This window comes from Odocoileus virginianus, chromosome 4 (assembly GCF_023699985.2).
Source record: "Odocoileus virginianus isolate 20LAN1187 ecotype Illinois chromosome 4, Ovbor_1.2, whole genome shotgun sequence".
NCBI lineage: Eukaryota > Metazoa > Chordata > Mammalia > Artiodactyla > Cervidae > Odocoileus > Odocoileus virginianus.
The window spans coordinates 28,744,094-28,762,384 of NC_069677.1; the positions used below are offsets into that span (position 1 = coordinate 28,744,094).

The following is an 18,291-nucleotide window of genomic DNA, read 5'->3' on the forward strand; positions in this document are numbered from 1 at the left end:
CATTATGTAGACGCGATTGAGTAAGTCATTGACAATTGTCACCTGAATCGAAGCATCAGTCCCTCCTCTCTCCCCAGAAGTTGAAAGTGAGGGAAGACTCAAAGTTCTAATTCTCTGATCACCTGGTTGACTCTACTGGTAACCAGCCTCCATACTGAGGTGCAATCAAAAGTCACCTTATTAACATAATAAAAGGCACCTGTGTCACTTTCCTCACTGGAAATCCAGTGGTTTTAGGAGCTCTGAACTAGAAACTGGGACTACAGTCAAATAAACTATTTTAGTTAGAATGATGAGAGGCATATTTGATAATGACTTTTGAGTAAAGGCCTGAAGGAAGTGAGAGATGAGCACTATATATAACTGGAGGAAGAACTTTCTATGTACAAATTTCCAAAGTTGAAGTATCCGTGGGGTGGTAGAGGAAGAGTAGGGAAGCTAGTGTGCCAGAAGGCAGCAACTAGAAAAATGGGAAAGCTATGGAAATAACAGATTTAGAGGGAAGTGGGAAATAAGACTTTGACGTGGGGGACTATTAGGTTTGAAATGTTTATTAGGCATTTAAGTGGAAATGTCAAATAAGCAGTTGGAAATCCGAGTCTGGCGTTCAGGTGCAAGAATGGGGCTGGAGACAAAAGTGTTGAATTGTACATATAAAGAAGTCCTGGGACTGAATGAGATCATCCAAAGAATGAATTGAGATAAAGACTGGGCCCAAGGACCGAGCCCTAATGCACACCTGAAAATGAACCAGCCATGGAGAGGAAGAAGCAGCAGTGAGGTCAAAAGAAACCAAAAGAAAGTGGTGTCCTAGAAAGTATCAGATGCTGCCAGTAGGTCAAATAAGATGGTGACTGAGAATTGACAATTAGGTCATTATTGACCTGAACAAAGCAGTTTTGGTGATGCAGGATAGTCAAAAGGCCAAAGGGATTGCATTCCTAAGAAATTAGAAAAGGAGAAGCAAAAACATCTAGAATAGTCTAATCTTTTGAAGAATTTAGCTATAAAGGAACAGAGAAAAGATTGATAGTTGGGAAGGAAAGAGGAGTCAGGAATATGTGGCTTTAAGTGGAAGATATCCATGTTTTAGGCTAATGGAAATAAGCAGTAAAGTGGGGACAGTTTATAATGTAAGAGAGAAACGGAAAGTTGCAAGCATGAAGTTCTTGAGGAGAGAAGAGAGAATGGGATCCCGTTCACAAGGGAAAGAATTGGGCCCAGGAGCAGAGCTTTTGTCTTTTGAAACAGAAGGAAGGTAAAGCATTCAGGCACAGATGCAGGTAAATTAATAGATGAGGTGGTAGGAGAGTATGGAGATTATCTTCTAGGTTTTTCCTATTTACCTGGTGACATGAGAAACTGAAGTAGTCAACTGAGAGTGAGTTGAGGGAAAGAGGCATTGAGGATCAGAAACATGAGACAGTAGATTGACTAAGAAAATAAGGAAAGGTTGCTGGGCAGCACAAAGACCTGCATGTGATTTTTGGCCCTGAATTTTAAGATGAGACCAGCAATATGTAGCTGGTATCAAAATAGCAGATGATTGGATTTAATCAGAATAGGTTTTTGACAGGTGATTGACAAAGGGAACTAGGAGTAAAGGAGTTGATGTAAACTATATAATTATACTCACAGTAGTCAAAATTTATTAGTTACCTATGATGTGTAAGACAGCATGCCCAGTGTTCTACGGAATTTATTTACAATCTTTGGAACATATCTTAATAATAGGTATTGTTATTCTCATTTTACAGGTGATGAAACTAAGGCCTAATAATATTCAGTGATTTACAAAAGCTGCAAATGCCTGGTGTGCATCTGACCTGGAATTCAGTGACATCTTGCATATCTTAAATTGATAATAATGACTTTAGTAGAGTCATTTTAATTTCCCATCCCTGGCTCATTAGAAAGGTAACAGGGATAAAATAAAGCATGACTGCTAAAGTCTGTTTTGGAAAACAACCTCACACATACTCCCAACCAACCAATATTAGGGTTGCCTTGACATACTAATGCAAATACTTGGAAAACTTTTTTGTTTGCAAAGACTTCTGAGAGAATAGCAGACAATTGGCGAAGAAGGGGAGAGGGGGGCAGTCAGATAATGGAGAGAGAGATAAAATTCTTTGAGTTTAGCTAAGACCAAATAGTTGATGCTAAGAGCTTTGAAACTTTTTGAGATATCCTTCAGTTTCAAAATTTCTGTCCTTCTTTCTGGTATTCATGAGAGGGTCTTGGCTTCACCTTTTACACTCAGAACTCTCTCATTTGAAAAATAAGGGGCCTTTGGAAGGCAACTGAAAGAGGAAGGTCCTGATCTCAAATGGACACTGAGGAGTAACATTACTCTGCATAATAAATAAAAGGCCCTCTTCACTGAGAATCACTTCTGGAATCCAGAAATGTCCAAGTTCTTGAATCCAGGGACTCAAGAACTGAGAGTACTTGCTCAAAATCAATCCTAAATGAGAAAGAAGAGCCACTCTAATATGGCAGTAGCCAAGGAAAATGGGAGAATGACCAGTTAGAAATAGCAATATCTACCCCCAGGTTGTATTTTCTACCTTCTACATTATAAACTCTGTTCTGTTTAACTTCAAGCTTTCTTTAAAATTTTATTGAAAATCACAGGCTGGTCTTACAAGTTTGGGGAATTTTGTTTTGGTCCTATGTTCACACATGGGACTAAGTTGTGTGATTTGTTGGAAAAATAGTTATGAGAAAGCAAGAAACCCAAAGAAGCAGTCCAGGTGAACAGGGGACCTATGAGTATGCCCTGGGAAGTCTTAAAAAAAGGAAGTAAGAATAAACAAAAATTCCTGAGAACAAAGTGCTACAAAGAACCTCCATTGCTCTTACCCAAAACTGGAGAAACTGAGGACAGCTGAGTTACAGAAACACAGTTTTAACAATATTTGTAAATATTCTTGTTCCTTCTTTACGAATAATATAAACGCAATTTGTACTAATATTAAACGCCGAGAATTTGTGATTCTAGTTGCTGGCTCACGATACCACTCAAGAGACACAAAGTAACATAAATTCTTAAGATGCAAAAGAAAAAAAAGAGAATTTGGTGAAGTAATTAATCATGAACTCTTTTCTCAGAACCCATATCATAAAATTGGGTTTTTAACCATGATAAATTTATGCAAAAACACATTCTTCCCACACCCCTTATACAAATGTGATTCAGCTTCACTGATGTTACTGAAGTAAAGTCTTGAGACATCCTTCTTTATATCTTTTTCTTTACTGGAAAAACTTAATGGCAAAACCTTATTTTACAAAATTCAGAAAACATGGAAATATAGTGTAAAACAACATAAACTCACAGTATCACAGAGAAGGTACTACCAATATTTCAGGGGCATTTAATTTCAGTTTAAAAAATCAAAAATACTCTCAAAAATCTCTCATTACCTTCATTATCTGAATGTAACCTTCTTCTCAAAAAATGTTGGATATTCAATTAACAGGAGTCATAGTTCAGTACTCTAGATACAAAAAGTTCTCAACCCATCAAAACCTGCCAGATAATTTCCTCAAAAGTCATTAAAATACTCATACACAAATGTAACAATTCACCAAGAATTACTGCATAATATAAAACATATAAAACACCAATCATGTAATTATTAAACTCTTAATGAACTCATAAATAGGTATGTTTATATGCAGTACACATGGAGACTTGTACGTTAGCAAATACAAATTATGCCTTCCCTCTATATTATAGAAAATACGTATTGTAACATAAATGATTAACTAATGAGTTAGATAAAAATAAGAGCTCAGTTGGACCTGGGCTGGTAGAACCCTTAGGTGCCTCACAGAAGTGATCTCTGGTAGTGTTGAATGTCTAGACCATCAGAGAGAGAGAGGGTGGGGAAGATAGTAGTGATAACACATGGCTTGTTTACAACACTCCTTCAGGTAACAGGTGCAGTGAGCCTGCAGCAATCTCTACACCTTCTTGCCAAGACTGAGGGGCAACTGAAAGTCTTCCCTAAACAGTATTGCAAATCCTTTATAGTTTTGTTTTTATTTTTATTTTTTCCATTTTTATTCATTGGAGGCTAATTACTTTACAATATTGTAGTGGTTTTTACCATACATTGACATAAATCAGCCATGGATTTACATGTGTTCCCCATCCTGATCCCCCCTCCCGCCTCCCTCTCTATCCCATCCCTCTGGGTCTTCCCAGTTCACCAGCCCTGAGCACCCGTCTCATGCTGAATGTGTGTGTTTAAAAAAAAAAAATATGTCTCATTTTCAAAATGAGACTATTTGCTGGTAGATAATGTGTATTCTTATGTTTTTAATTTAGATAATGAATTTGGATAGTGTGAATTTAGTGATAGTGATAATGAATTTGGTTAGTCAATTCAGGGTAATTTTTTTACAAGTGATTACAATGAATGTTCCTACAGTGAGTGTTGCTCACTGTAGCAAGGAATTATACATATATATATATATAATGTATGTGTGTGCACACAATGTTAATATTAATACAGAGACCACTTTTTCCATTAATATTTTACTCACACCTTTTCATGCTTTAGTTTCCAAATCATTATTTTTAAAGATGTATAGTGTTCCGTCATATCCAAATTAATAAATTATCATTTTCTTATTGTTGGACATTTATTTTAATTATTCATTATAATAAGCAATGTTTCATATATAAATCTTCATAAATTTGTGATGATTTTTAAATTCTTGAAAGTGAAAATACTGTCACCAGGCATAAACATTTTGAAGCTCTTGATCCATATTGTGAAACTGTCCTCTGGAAAAGTTGTACTAATGACAATACCCCCTATAGTGTAAGAAAATATTCATTTAAAATGTCTCTCAATACTGAACATTTTATTTTTAAAAAGTTGCCAGCCTAAGTGCAATGATGCACCTACGTTCAAATAACCATTTCTTTCATTGCTACTTTTGCTAACTTTTTGTTTATCATTTATATTTACTGATAATCTATACTTCTTAATTTTATGATTTTTTTTTATTCAGGCTCTGCTGATGTTACTATTGGATTATTTACTTTAAAAACTATATCCATAAAAGTATTTGTATATTAAGTATAATTGCCCATTGTCAGTCTTTTTGTTGTGAATATTTTTTCTTCTCAGAGCCTGAGAGGTTCCAAAGCTTGGGCTGTATTCGCATTTACTGAACTGAATCAATCCCTTTAAGAGTACTTGCAGATATAAATGAGCCTTATCAGCTCATTCCAGCAGAGAATCTATCACATTTCCTACCTACCCAACTTCACCTCAAAAATGTTTCTTTTTCACATTGAGTGGAAGAAGCATTGCTTCAACACTGATCTTCAAAACTGGCCTCCCCTGACATATATTCTGGTTTTCAGGAAGGTTCAACTGGCTGGTCAGGTAGTTTTTACACTTCTTTCCGTGAAGAGCTCAAGCCCTGGGATTATAGTGCTTTTGAGCTGGGCATAGAGGTTAGCCAGGACTGACGCCTTGATCAAGTTAGGCCCTTAACTTGTCTAGGCCTCAGATTCTTCACTGTAAAATTAATTACATAATCCAGGCAATTTTCAGCATATTTTTCAGCTCTACCCTTCTGTGGATCTTAATTTAGTTAATACTGCATATGTCTAAAAATAACTCTTCATTAGCGGCTTAACAAGATTCAATTTGTTTCGAATGCCCAATTCCTTATTTTGACTAATAGACAAAACCCACAATTTCTTTTCCCTCATTAGCATTGACATTTATTTTTGCATATTTACTCACTAAAAACTGATGCATCACTTCAGAGAACTCAAGGCACATTATTAATGGAAAGAGGGAAGTTTATTCATTCAACAAATGTTGAATAAGCACTCATGGTGTGCCAGGCATTGTGCTCAGGCCTGAGGACACAGTGATTTGTAAGCACAGTGTCTGCTGAGAGGACCTCACAGTCTCGTGAGGAGGCAGATGCATAAATCAAGGCATGCAGGAGTAAGAGAAAACTTCACAGTGAGGCTGACACTTGAACAATGGCCTGAAACAAATGTGTGGCTTCCCCAGCACATGAAGGAGAAAGAGAGAGAGAGAAAGAGCCACAAATGAAGGGAACAGCATGAGTGAAGACACAGAGGTGTGATCCAGTGCAGCATATGCCAGGGACAGCCAGCAGCTGGATAATCCTGGATTGTATTAGGATCTTGTGAGAAAAGAAACTTGAAAGGGGAAAATAGCAAAGACCTTTACTTGTCTTGAAAATAATATGGATTTCATCTTCCAGTTAATATAAAAAGTTGAAGGATGTTTTAGTTAATTTACATTTATTTTTGAATGTTGACCCTCTATTTCATTTAGAGAAATTATTAGAACAAAGAGAAAAGGGAGGGTGAAATTTAGGAGACTCTTACAAGTTAGTCCAAAAAAGAAATAGTAGAAGTATAAACTCAGGACTATGGATATATATTAACGATTTTTGTTGTTCAATAGCTCAGTCATGTCTGACTCTTTGTATCACCATGGACTGCAGCACACCAGGCTTCCCTGGTCTTCACCATCTCCCAGAGCTTACTCAAACTCATGTCAATTGAGGTGATGATGACATCCAGCCATCTCATCCTCTGTCATCCCCTTCTCCTCCCGCCTTCAATATTTCCCAGCATAAGGTCTTTTTTAATGAGTCAGTTTTTAGCATCAGGTGGCCAAAGTATTGGGGTTTCAGCTTCAGCATCAGTCCTTCCAATGAATATTCAGGACTGATTTCCTTTACAGTTGACTGGTTGGATCTCCTTGCTGTACAAGGGACTCTCAAGAGTCTTCTCCAATACCACAGTTCAAAAGCACCAATTCTTTGCTGTTCGGCCTTCTTTATGGTCCAACTCTCACATCCATACATGACTACTGAAAAAACCACAGCTTTGACTAGATGGACCTTTGTTGGCAAAGTAATGTCTCTGCTTTTTTTTTTTTTTTTCTGCTTGAGTTGAATCCTTTTTTTTTTTTTTCCATTTATTTTTATTAGTTGGAGGCTAATTACTTTACATCATTACAGTAGTTTTTGTTATACATTGAAATGAATTAGCCATGGATTTACATGTATTCCCCATCCCAGTCCCCCCTCCCACCTCCCTCTCCACCCAATCCCTCTGGGTCTTCCCAGTGCACCAGGCCCGAGCACTTATCTCATGTACCCAACCTGGGCTGGTTATCTTTTTCTGTCTCTGCTTTTTAATATGCAGTCTAGGTTGGTCATAGCTTTTTTCCAATGAGCAAGTGTCTTTTAGTTTCATGGCTGCAATCACCATCTGCAGTGACTTTGGAGCCCAAGGAAATAAAGTCTGTCACTGTTTCCATTGTTTCACCTTCTATTTGCCATGAAGTAATGGGACCAGATGCCATGATCTTCATTTTTTGAATATTGAGTTTTAAGCCAATATTTCTCAGGAGGCAGGTCAGGTGGTCTGGTATTTCTATCTCTTTAAGAATTGTCCTCAGTTTGTTGTGATTCACACAGTCAAAGGCTTTGGTATACTCAGTAAAGCAGAAGTAGATTTTTTTCTGGAATTCCCTTGCTTTTTCTATGATCCAGCTGATGCTGGCAATTTGATCTCTTGTTCCTCTGCCTTTTCTAAATCCAGCTTGAACATCTAGAAGTTCTCGGTTCATGTATTGTTTCAGCCTTACTTGGAGAATTTTGAGCATGACTTTGCTGGTGAGTGAGATGAATGCAATTGTACTGTAGTTTGAACATTCTTTGGCATTGCTTTCTTCGGGATTGGAATGAAAACTGACCTTTCCCAGTCCTGTGATCCTGCTGAGTTTTCCAAATTTCCTGACATATTGAGTGCAGCACTTTAACAGCATCATCTTTTAGAATTTGAAATAGCTCAGCTAGAATTCCACCACCTCCACTAATTTTGTTGGTAGTGATGTTTCCTGAGGCCCACCTGACTTCGGACTTCAGGATGTCTGGCTCCAGGTGAGTGATCACATTATCATGGTTTTCTGGGTGACTAAGGTCATTTTTGTATAGTTCTTCTGTGTATTCTTGCCACCTCTTCTTAATATCTTCTGCTTCTGTTAGGTCCATACCATTTCTGTTTTTTATTGTGCCTATATTTGCTTGAAATGTTCCTTTGGTATCTCTAATTTTCTATACAAGATTCTAATGAATCTAGTGATTCATTCTTTGCAGGATTAAAAATTAGTCTCTACCACTGACCTACAAAATCACCTAAGCTTTAAAAAATATCAAGATTATTTCACTTCTAAAAAGTTATAATTTTATAAGCATTTACCCACAGGCACTGTATACCACATCAAAATCTTATTTCTTCTCTCAAAAAAAAGCTTTAAATTTTCATCTTCCTGCATACAACTGTCTATTTTAGCAGTAGGCAAATGGGAATAGGATAACCTAAGAAAAGAAAAGGGCTTCCAGGTGGCTCAGGGGTAAAGAATCCACCTGCAATGCAGGAGATGCAAGTTCAAGCCCTTGGTCAGGAAAATCCCCTGGAGAAGGAGATGGCCACCAACTCCAGTATTCTTGCCTAGGAATTCCTGTGGACAGAGAAGCCTGGTGGGCTCCAGTGCATAGAGTCACAAAAGAGTTGGATACGACTTAATGACTAAATAACGACAAAAACAACAAAGAAAAGAGAATTATCTGAACCAGGATTAGAAACCATGGATTTACCTTGAGAAATAATTCTGCATTCTTTGTAGATTATATCACCTGTATAATTGATATAATATTGCTTCTCTCTCCCTTTAACAAGAACGCTCTTAAAAAATCAAATCTCTCGTGTGTAGCAAAACCAAGATCATTTTCATTGATACTAGGTAAATCTTTGATTCAATCACACTCCTAAAATGCCTGTGCAAATCTTTTATGAGGATTTGCAGTTTTCCCTATGTCTAACAATTCATCCATTGCATTTCTTCCCTTAGAGTACTAATTCATCAAAAAAAAGTTCAGATATCAGCACTGTCGTGACATAAACTGAACTCTATCATCACCAGTATACTTTTGAATTAATAATATTCCAAAATTCCTTTATTCAATTGTAAATAAAATTATTTGTTTCATATCTGTCAAAACTTGTCAAGAATAATTGTTTGACTTCATTGGTCCTTACATTCTCCATTTGAAAAAGGAGGTAGTCAGGCCACAAGAGCTACAGGCTTTTTTCCAATCTTAGCATTGTATGATTATACATAATATCAGCCTTTTCAGTAATATTTTATTTAGAAGAACTATATTGGAAATGTGAGTAAATTATTTTTAGATTATTTTATTTCAAGGCTTTTATACTGTTCCAAATACGCCCAAAATAATTAATATTCTTGAATTATTATTGAGAATTTTCCATTCAAGATGCTTTAAGATATTTAACCAAAACAAAGAATTAAAACAAGTTCTTGTCTCCATCTGCCTACATCTAATAGGGAGTTTTAAAAAAGCATGGAAATAATTAAACAAAAGAAAAAATTTATGATTAAGAAAATTTTCTAACATGGAGTTCCTAGAAAAGGATGTATTAGACTAGAGAGTCCATAAAGACTTCATGAAGGTAATAGAACTTGAGACCAAACTTCAGTTCAGTTGCTCACTCATGTCTGACTCTTTGAAACCCTGTGAACTGCAGCATGCCAGGCTTCCCTGTCCATCACCAACTCCCCGAGCTTGTGCAAACTTATGTCCATCAAGTCAGTGATGCCATCCAGCCATCTCATCCTCTGTCATCCCCTTCTCCTCCTGCCTTCAATTTTTCCCAACATCAGGGTCTTTTCAAATTAGTCAGTTCTTTGTATCAGGTGGCCAAAGTATTGGAGTTTCAGCTTCAACATCAGTCCTTCCAATGAATATTCAGGACCGCTTTCCTTTAGGATGGACTGGTTGGATCTCCATGCAGTCCAAGGGACTCTCAAGAGTCTTCTCCAACACCACAATTCAACAGCATCAATTCTTTGGTACTCAGCTTTCCTTATGGTTCAACTCTCATATCCATACATGACTACTGTAAAAACCATAACTTTGACTAGATGGACCTTTGTTGGCAAAGTAATGTCTCTGCTTTCTAATATGCTGTCTAGGTTGGTCATAGCTTTTCTTCCAAGGAGCAAGCACCTTTTAGTTGCATGGCTGCAGTCACCATCTGCAGTGATTTTGGAGCCCCCAAAAATAAAGTCTGTCTGTTTACATTGTTTCCCCATCTATTTGCCATAAAGTGATGGGACCAGATGCCATTATCTTAGTTTTTTGAATGTTTAGTTTTAAGCCAACTTTTTCACTCTCCTCTTTTACTTTCATCACGAGGCTCTTTAGTTCCTCTTCACTTTCTGCCATAAGGGTGGTGTCATCTGCATATCTGCGGTTATTGATATTTCTCCCAGCAATCTTGATTCTAGTATGTGCTTCATCCAGTCCAGTATTTTCCATGATGTACTCTGCACATAAGTTAAATAAACAGGTGACAATATACAGCCTTGACATACTCCTTTCCCAATTTGGAACCAGTCCATTGTTCCATATCCAGTTCTAACTTGTTTCTTGCCCTGCATACAGATTTTTCAGGAGGCAGGTGAGGTGGTCTAGTATTCCCATCTCTTTAAGAATTTTCCTTAGTTTGTTGTGACCCACACAAAGGCTTTGGCATACTCAGTAAAGCAGAAGTAGATTTTTTTCTGGAACTCTCTTGCTTTTTCAATGATCTAGCTGATGCTGGCAATTTGATCTCTCATTCCTCTGCCTTTTCTAAATCCAGCTTGAACATCTAGAAGTTCTTGGTTCACGTATTGTTTCAGCCTTACTTGGAGAATTTTGAGCATGACTTTGCTGGCGATTTCAATTGTGCTGTAGTTTGAACATTCTTTGGCATTGCCTTTCTTTGGGATTGGAATGAAAACTGACCTTTTCCAGTCCTGTGATCCTGCTGAGTTTTCCAAATTTCCTGACATATTGAGTGCAGCACTTTAACAGCATCATCTTTTAGAATTTGAAATAGCTCAGCTAGAATTCCACCACCTCCACTAACTTTGTTGGTAGTGATGTTTCCTGAGGCCCACCTGACTTCGGACTTCAGGATGTCTGGCTCCAGGTGAGTGATCACATCATCATGGTTGTCTGGGTCACTAAGGTCTTTTTTGTATAGTTCTTCTGTGTATTCTTGCCACCTCTTCTTAATATCTTCTGCTTCTGTTAGGTCCATACAATTTCTGTTTTTTATTGTGCCCATCTTTGCTTGAAATGTTCCCTTGGTATCTCTAATTTTCTTGAAGAGATCGCTAGTCTTTCCCATTCTATTGTTTTCCTCTATTTCTTTGCATTGATCACTGAAGAAGGCTTTCTTATCTCTCCTTGCTGTTCTTTGGAACTCTGCATTCAGATGGGTCTGTCTTTCCTTAAATGAATAAACATTCATTCCAAAGGAGTAGGGAGAGTGAATACATTCCAAACAAGAGAAAGAGCAGAAGTGTAACTTGTACTATCTTTGGGGAATGATATAAAAATAATTGCAAAAGTTAGGGATTGTACAGAATTGAAAAAAGACACAGGGGCCAGTTTGTGGAAGAACATTGTATTAATAAGTATTCTTTTGGTTTCAAGTGACAGAAAACACAACTCAACTAGAAAAGGGAATGTCCTAACTAAAATAACTAAAAGTACATAGCTAGGCTAGCTTTAAGTGTGGTTTATTTAAAGGGCCAAATATTGTCCCCATGAGCTTGCCTAGACTCTTCCTCCTCCAGTTGGAAGTGCTAGGTACTGGCACCTCTCAGCTTACATCATTAGAACACTCAGTCTAATGAAGAGTTGGTCTGCTGCCACATAGTCCTAGAGCAGAGTCCATTTGCCCTGGTTAGTTGGCTTGAGCCATATGTGTGACCATGGGGGAGTGAATGTACTGGTTGGTTCAGCCTGGGTCATATGTTTCACTTCAAAAGCCAAATAGTAAAATATTTCCCATTATACAAATGGGCCAGAGTGGGGAAGAGATGGTGCCTCAAAGTGAAAAGACAGTTCTTCCTACCACAGAAGACATGGCTCTGTGTGGCAGACTGTATTCTGTGACTGTGAATAAAAAGCTTAAAGTTTTGGAACATTAGTTGGCAGTAGGAAGCCAGTATAGCATTTGGGCTTCCCCTATGGCTCAGCGGGTAAAGAATCTGCCTGCAATGCATGGGACACAGGAGACCTGGTTTTGATCCCCAAGTTGGGAAGATCCCCTGGAGGAGGAAATGGCAACCCACTCGAGCATTCTTGCCTGAAAAATCCCACGGACAGAAGAGTCTGGTGTGCTACAGTCCAAAGGGTCACAAAGCATCAAACACAACTGAGGGACTGGGCAGGAATATGATGAAGGCTGGCCTTGGTGAAGTTAATCTGGCTGCAGTATAGATGATAGTTTGGGTTCAGAGATAGATAAAACTAGCTTTGAAATTGCTAAGAGGTTTAGGGAGTCTGTGCTTGGATGATGATGAAAGGAGGAGTCAAAAGCAAGAGACATTTTTGTTGCAAATGTTGCCTCACCAGGACTAAGAAACTCTAGAAAGTACATTTAATATTCAAAGCAACATTAGTTTGCTGAAAGAATGTTGTCATAAAGGAAAAAAGAAGAGTGTAAAGTGCAAATTATTTTAGTGTGATTTCTCAAAGTGGTTTAATAGGTGGCCCAGCCCTGAAGCATCCACCTTGTGTGTTCATTTGAAAGAACATAGCTTCCCTCTCCTAGTCATCAGAGTCTATACACTTTGCTTCAGTTGGGGTCTACCATGTGTAAATTCTTTCCAGATCTAATGCCCTGAACCCCAGCTAATCCCGTTCAATGTGACAAAGAGACAAAAAGGGCAAACTTTAACAAAACATTCCTGCCTCTGATTGAACAATAAAAACTAATTAGTCATTTTAATTTAGTTCTATGGTTATTTTGACTTTTGTTCTCTCCTACACCATCTTTGAGCATCAGGGCTTGAATTGCACAGATTATAAAAGAATGGTTGAATCACCAAAAGACTATTATCCTTAATTTTTCTAAGTCCACAAGCCTACTGACATCACCATTATTACTCAGCTTTTTAAAAGATTTAATAAATGCTGAATTTTCAATATCCATTTAATATGCTGGAGGATTCACTTACTAATAAACAAAGCTTAATTTGATCAATACAAAATATATTCTACTACCACTCAACTCTTTAATTTTATTATAATGATTAAAATTGCAGGCGATATTAGCACATTTCTTGCTGTAAGAAAGCTGTGCGTGCTATGATTTTATGCCAAGTCCTTTGGCCACTCAGAATGCAGTGAGATTATCTTATAAATGGAGAATGATATGTGTGGTGCTTTTCTCGGCACTGATGTCGCTCATGTGCTATCACTGCAAAAGGCACGAGTTAGCTTTGCACATATTTACAACCGTCTAGGCCACAGTACTGCTCAGATGTGATGGTGCATGCAAAGCACTTGGGGATCTTGTTAACATGCAGATCCTGATTCAGTTGGTCAGGGATGGGGCCCAAGAGTCTGACTTTCTAACAAGCTCCCAGGAGAATCTGATGTTGCTGGTCAACAGACCACACTTTGAGTAACAAGGGTCTTTGAGTTTAAAATAAGAAATATTTTCTGGACCTTGGGTTTGGTATTAAATCATGCTGATGGTAGGTTGTAAAACAACCATGTGATGGAAATGAAACACAGATCATCTTTATTTTCCTCAGAAACAAAGTGTGCCTTCGTAACATGAATTATACTGGGTTTGGCTGGGCAATCACAGCCCAAACACTTATAAGTTAAACCACTGCTGATGATAGTATTACCGCCAATGAGATATATACCTGTGTGCCTGTAGGTCAGAAAAGATTCATTAGTAACTGTCCCTTCCATAGTGTTTACAGAGACATTCCTCTTTTGCTTCATATCATAGATATAATTGAGTTTGACACATATCACAAATTCATCTTCAAAGTTGTTTGTCCGTGATTCCAGTTATTAATATGAAAACTAGGAAGTCCTGTGAAAAGTCAAAGCATATAGATGTTTGGCAGAGATTTCCACTTTTATTGGACTTCCCTGGTGGCTCAGAAGTTAAAGCGTCTGCCTACAATGCCGGAGACCCGGGTTCAATTCCTGGGTCGGGAAGATTTCCTGGAGAAGGAAATGGCAACCCACTCCAGTATTCTTGCCTGGATAACCCCATGGACAGAAGAGCCTGGTAGGCTACAGTCCGTGAGGACGCAAAAAGTCAGATACAACTAAGCAACTTCACTTTCACTTTCTTCCAGTTTTATTCACATATTTCCTTTGTTAGAGAAGCAGACACACAGCTGTTGCCACTTGCCTTTGTTCCTAAAAAAACACCCACACCTTTTTTAAGCAGCTGCATCTCTGGTTTGTTTGTTTGCCTTCTGCCAGTTTACCTTAATGATTCCCTGGGGGGCTAGAGATTACAAAGAGATACATTTCTCACCATTACTGCAGTCATAGGACAAAATTTGGAGAAGGAAATGTCAACCCACTTCAGTGTTCTTGCCTGGAGAATTCCATGGACAGAGGAGCCTAGTGGGCTACAGTCCATGGGGTCACAAAGAGTAGGACACAGTTAACCGACTTCACTTTCACTTTCATTCTCAGGATAAAGTTATGCATGTTTTCTTCTTTCAAGATCTCTGAAAGACAACTTGATTTGCAAAAAATATTTCCACAAATAAATTATGTTATGATTCCACTTTTTATGTGTGTCACAAAATTCACAACTGCTTTATCTTATCGATTTTCTACTGGTATGTCTATGTGTACATGAAAAGCTTCTTTTTGCACCAAAATATGATAATACTTGAGCTAATACACTAGATTTGGATCAACATTTTTGGCCTAGCCAAATGAGATATATCAGTTATTAGATGGTCCTGTGAATCAAGAGTATCTCAAGACACTGATAGTTGAATCGGTAGTCAGCCAAGTACCTTTGCTCACAGTGTTTATAGGCTTTGAAGGAAATATTTGTGCCACGAAAATAATAAAAATCCATGACAAGGTGGACTGTTTAACTATAAGATGTGAACTCTTAGGAGAAATGGAGAAATTATGGGATCTCTGTAGAACTATTGTTTTTAAAAAAGTCTAGACAGATTTTTCTTTCTGGGATGGTAAAATGTACTCCTATCAGGAAGCTGGACTATGAGTTCCATGGAAATAGAGACCATGTCTCTCTCATCAGTGTATTTCAGCACTTGGCACAGTGTTCCCACATACTAAGTCTTCAATAAAAATGAATGAATGAAGCGAGGCATGCCTTCACAGATGCACTTGTATTCCTGAGATTCTATGAATGTAGGGAGTAGCTAAATGAGTTTCTTAAGTTTTAAAAAGAGGATATTGACTTCTGTCTTCAACTATAGAGGTTCAAATGTTTTTATTGTTGATGGCTCTTTGACTCTGCCATTAGATGAAAATAAGCATATAATGGATTGGAAAACTTTAGCTCCAGTGTTACTTCGCAGATTTGTAGTGCTTTCAAATCAAATTCTACAATTTCCCCAAGATCTCTATACTAACATGCAAATATTTTATAATAAATAATTTTCCCAAGAGCAACATGGAAACATACAGTACCATATGTAAAGTAGATAGCCAAATTGAATTTGCTGTATGACAGGTAACTCAAACCAGGGCTCGGCAATAACCTCGAGGGGTGGGATAGGAAGGGAACTGGGAGGGATGTTCTCGTGGGAGAGGACATGGGTAAACCTGTGGCTGATTTATGTTGATGTTTGGTAGAAACCAACACAATACTGTAAAGCAATTAGCCTTTAATTAAAAATAAAATTCATACTAAAAGAATAATAATTGCCCCCATTTAAGTGTGTATAGCTCCAGGTCTCAGGAAGGCATCACTCATATTTTCTGGACTGTGTGTGCTCAGTTTGCTCATTGTTGTCCCACTCTTTGTGACCCTGTGGACTGTAGCCGGCCAGGCTTCTCTGTCTGTGGATTTCTCCGGGCAAGAATACTGGAGTGGGTTGCCATTTCCTACTCCAGGGGATCTTCCTGACCCAGGGATTGAACCCATGTCTCTGGCACCTCCGACATTAGCAAGTGGATTCTTTACCACTGAGCCACCTGGGAAGCCCCATTTTCTGAACTAGAAAAAGCCAGTTTGCATACTCATATATGATGGTTTAAAATTGACAACCCCCTTTGCATACATTAGTTCTCAGGAGCCCTGTACAGTAGGCTCGGCAGATATTGCCTTACTTCAAAAGTGAGGAAATAGAGAATTTCTTGCCCACGAGAGAAGTGAGGTAGTTCCATAGGAGTAGCACTTCTACCTACTGACTCCTATTTCAGTGCTCTGTCCTATAAAGGACAATAAAACAAGAATTGGATGGTACTTTACAGTTTACAGTGCTTATGAACGTGTATCATTTTTTCAAATAAAACCATGAGTTTTTCATGCAGGGTTTAAAAAGCTGACATTAAAAAACTGAAGTTTCTAGAGGGTAAAGGAAATTGTCCAAGGTTAACCACTGGGGGAATCTAATAGGAATCCAAGTTTCCTGCCTACAAGTCTTAGTCTTTTGTGTTCGGTTGGGTGATTGTTTTAGGGCCTCAGGTGCACTGAATTGGATTAATCGTTTTTTGTGGTTCATTTCACTCTGTCCTCACTAGTTCATGCATGGTTTTATTTAGTAACATAGTGATTTGTATAGAGTAGTACATGTCTATGACTCACCACCCAACATAATAGCTGAGATATGACAATTAACCTTCATATACAATACCTCCCTTTTCCCCTACTTCCCCTCACCCAGTGTCACCATTTTAAATATGATATTAATTGTTTTACTGTTTTTCTTTTCATATAGTTAGTTACATACAAATATATTTATATTCCTAAGGAGTTTTTTTTTTTTTTTAACTTTATGAAAAGTACATTATGCTATATGCAAGATTTGGGGAATTATATCATGTCATATATAATTTGGGGGATGTTGTGCAATTGGAGATCTTTTTACCAACAAAAGTAGGTAATCACAGTATACACACATACAGCAGTCCATTGTTTTGTGTATATACATTTATAATGTAAACATTACATCAGACTATTCAGTCTCTTAAACTTGAAACATATTGAAATGCACTCTACCTATATATTAAACACCCATTCATTCAACAAATGTTTATAGGATGCGTAATGTGTGCCAGGAGGTACTGTGCTTGTGATACACCCATGCAAAAACAGGTACACTCCTTCCCCAAATATCCCTGATCTCACGGAAATAACACTGTATATATTGAGGTAGACAATAAATAAAATAAATGTATAAAATATACAGGATGTTATGTGATGTTAAGTGCTAGGAAGAAAAACAAATCACGGAAGGCCCGTGGAGACTGGAGTTTGCTGTTTTAAGGGTAGACAGCAATGAATTGGAGGTGGGGTGAATTGGGAGTGGGCTGAGTGGGGAGAGGCACGGAGTGACACGGAGGTAACTTGTGAGAGTTGAATCAGAATAGAAATAAACTCTTCGGAACCCCCCATGCTCGGTTTATTCAATCTATATGATGATGGGCTTACTCGGTATTGACGGCTCCTGAAGAGACAATGCATATTCCTCCTACTTTTTCTTGCAACTAGCCTCCAGCTCCTCTGGAACCTCCCCTAGAAGCCGTTGCCCCACCTGACCACCACCCCCCCGGCACTTGGCCGCCACGTGTGCGCATTCCCGAGCACGCGCGCAGGGGGGCGCGCGCCTCCTTCGGCCGAGCCCAGGGCCAGCCGGGGGCGCGCACGCGCGTGCCCGGCCCCGCGGGCTCTCGGCAGGGACGCGGCCGGGAGGGCGGCGCGCTCCCAGCTCGGCAGCTGCGGCGGCTGGTGTGGGCGCTCACGTCAGGGCTGGGAGAAGGAAGGGGTTCGCTGTGAAGAGAGTGAGAGAGACATGAGGCAGCCAGGCAGGAAACGAGAAAGTGTTCGGCGAAGGAGTGAGTTTTAAAGACGCCCGGCGAGCAGGACCGTGCCTGCGGGAGAGCGTGGCCGCCTGGGCTCCTCGCTTCATCCGCGCGCTCTCCAGTGTCCCCTTCAGCACCCCGAGCGGAGAACAGTTCCCCGCAGCCCGCAGAGCTTCAAGGGGCCGCTGGCGGCCGGGCTACCTGGAGCCTTCCGCCAGGCTTAGGAGCACCCTCTGAGAACCCACCTTCTCTGTTGCCGTGCAAGTGAACACGGGGGAAGCATCCGGCAACCTCAGGGAGTCCTGAAGAAGCCGGAGCAGAATGTACCAGGGACACATGCAGGTAAGA

The 18,291-nt window shown here is 39.0% G+C and overlaps 1 protein-coding gene across 6 annotated transcripts in view; it reads left to right on the forward strand.

Annotated features, from left to right (window-relative positions):
• The first annotated feature begins 17,809 nt into the window (after positions 1-17,809).
• PEX5L (peroxisomal biogenesis factor 5 like) overlaps positions 17,810-18,291 on the forward strand; it is a 272,998-nt gene continuing 272,516 nt past the window's right edge. For 4 of the 6 annotated variants that reach the window (XM_070466356.1, XM_070466358.1, XM_070466359.1 and 1 more), the window contains exon 1: positions 17,810-18,285. In XM_070466356.1, the coding sequence (XP_070322457.1) occupies positions 18,265-18,285 (21 nt within the window). In that variant the 5' untranslated portion in view covers positions 17,810-18,264. The remainder of the gene's footprint in view (positions 18,286-18,291) is intronic. The other 2 variants (XM_070466363.1, XM_070466366.1) reach the window with 1 other exon arrangement.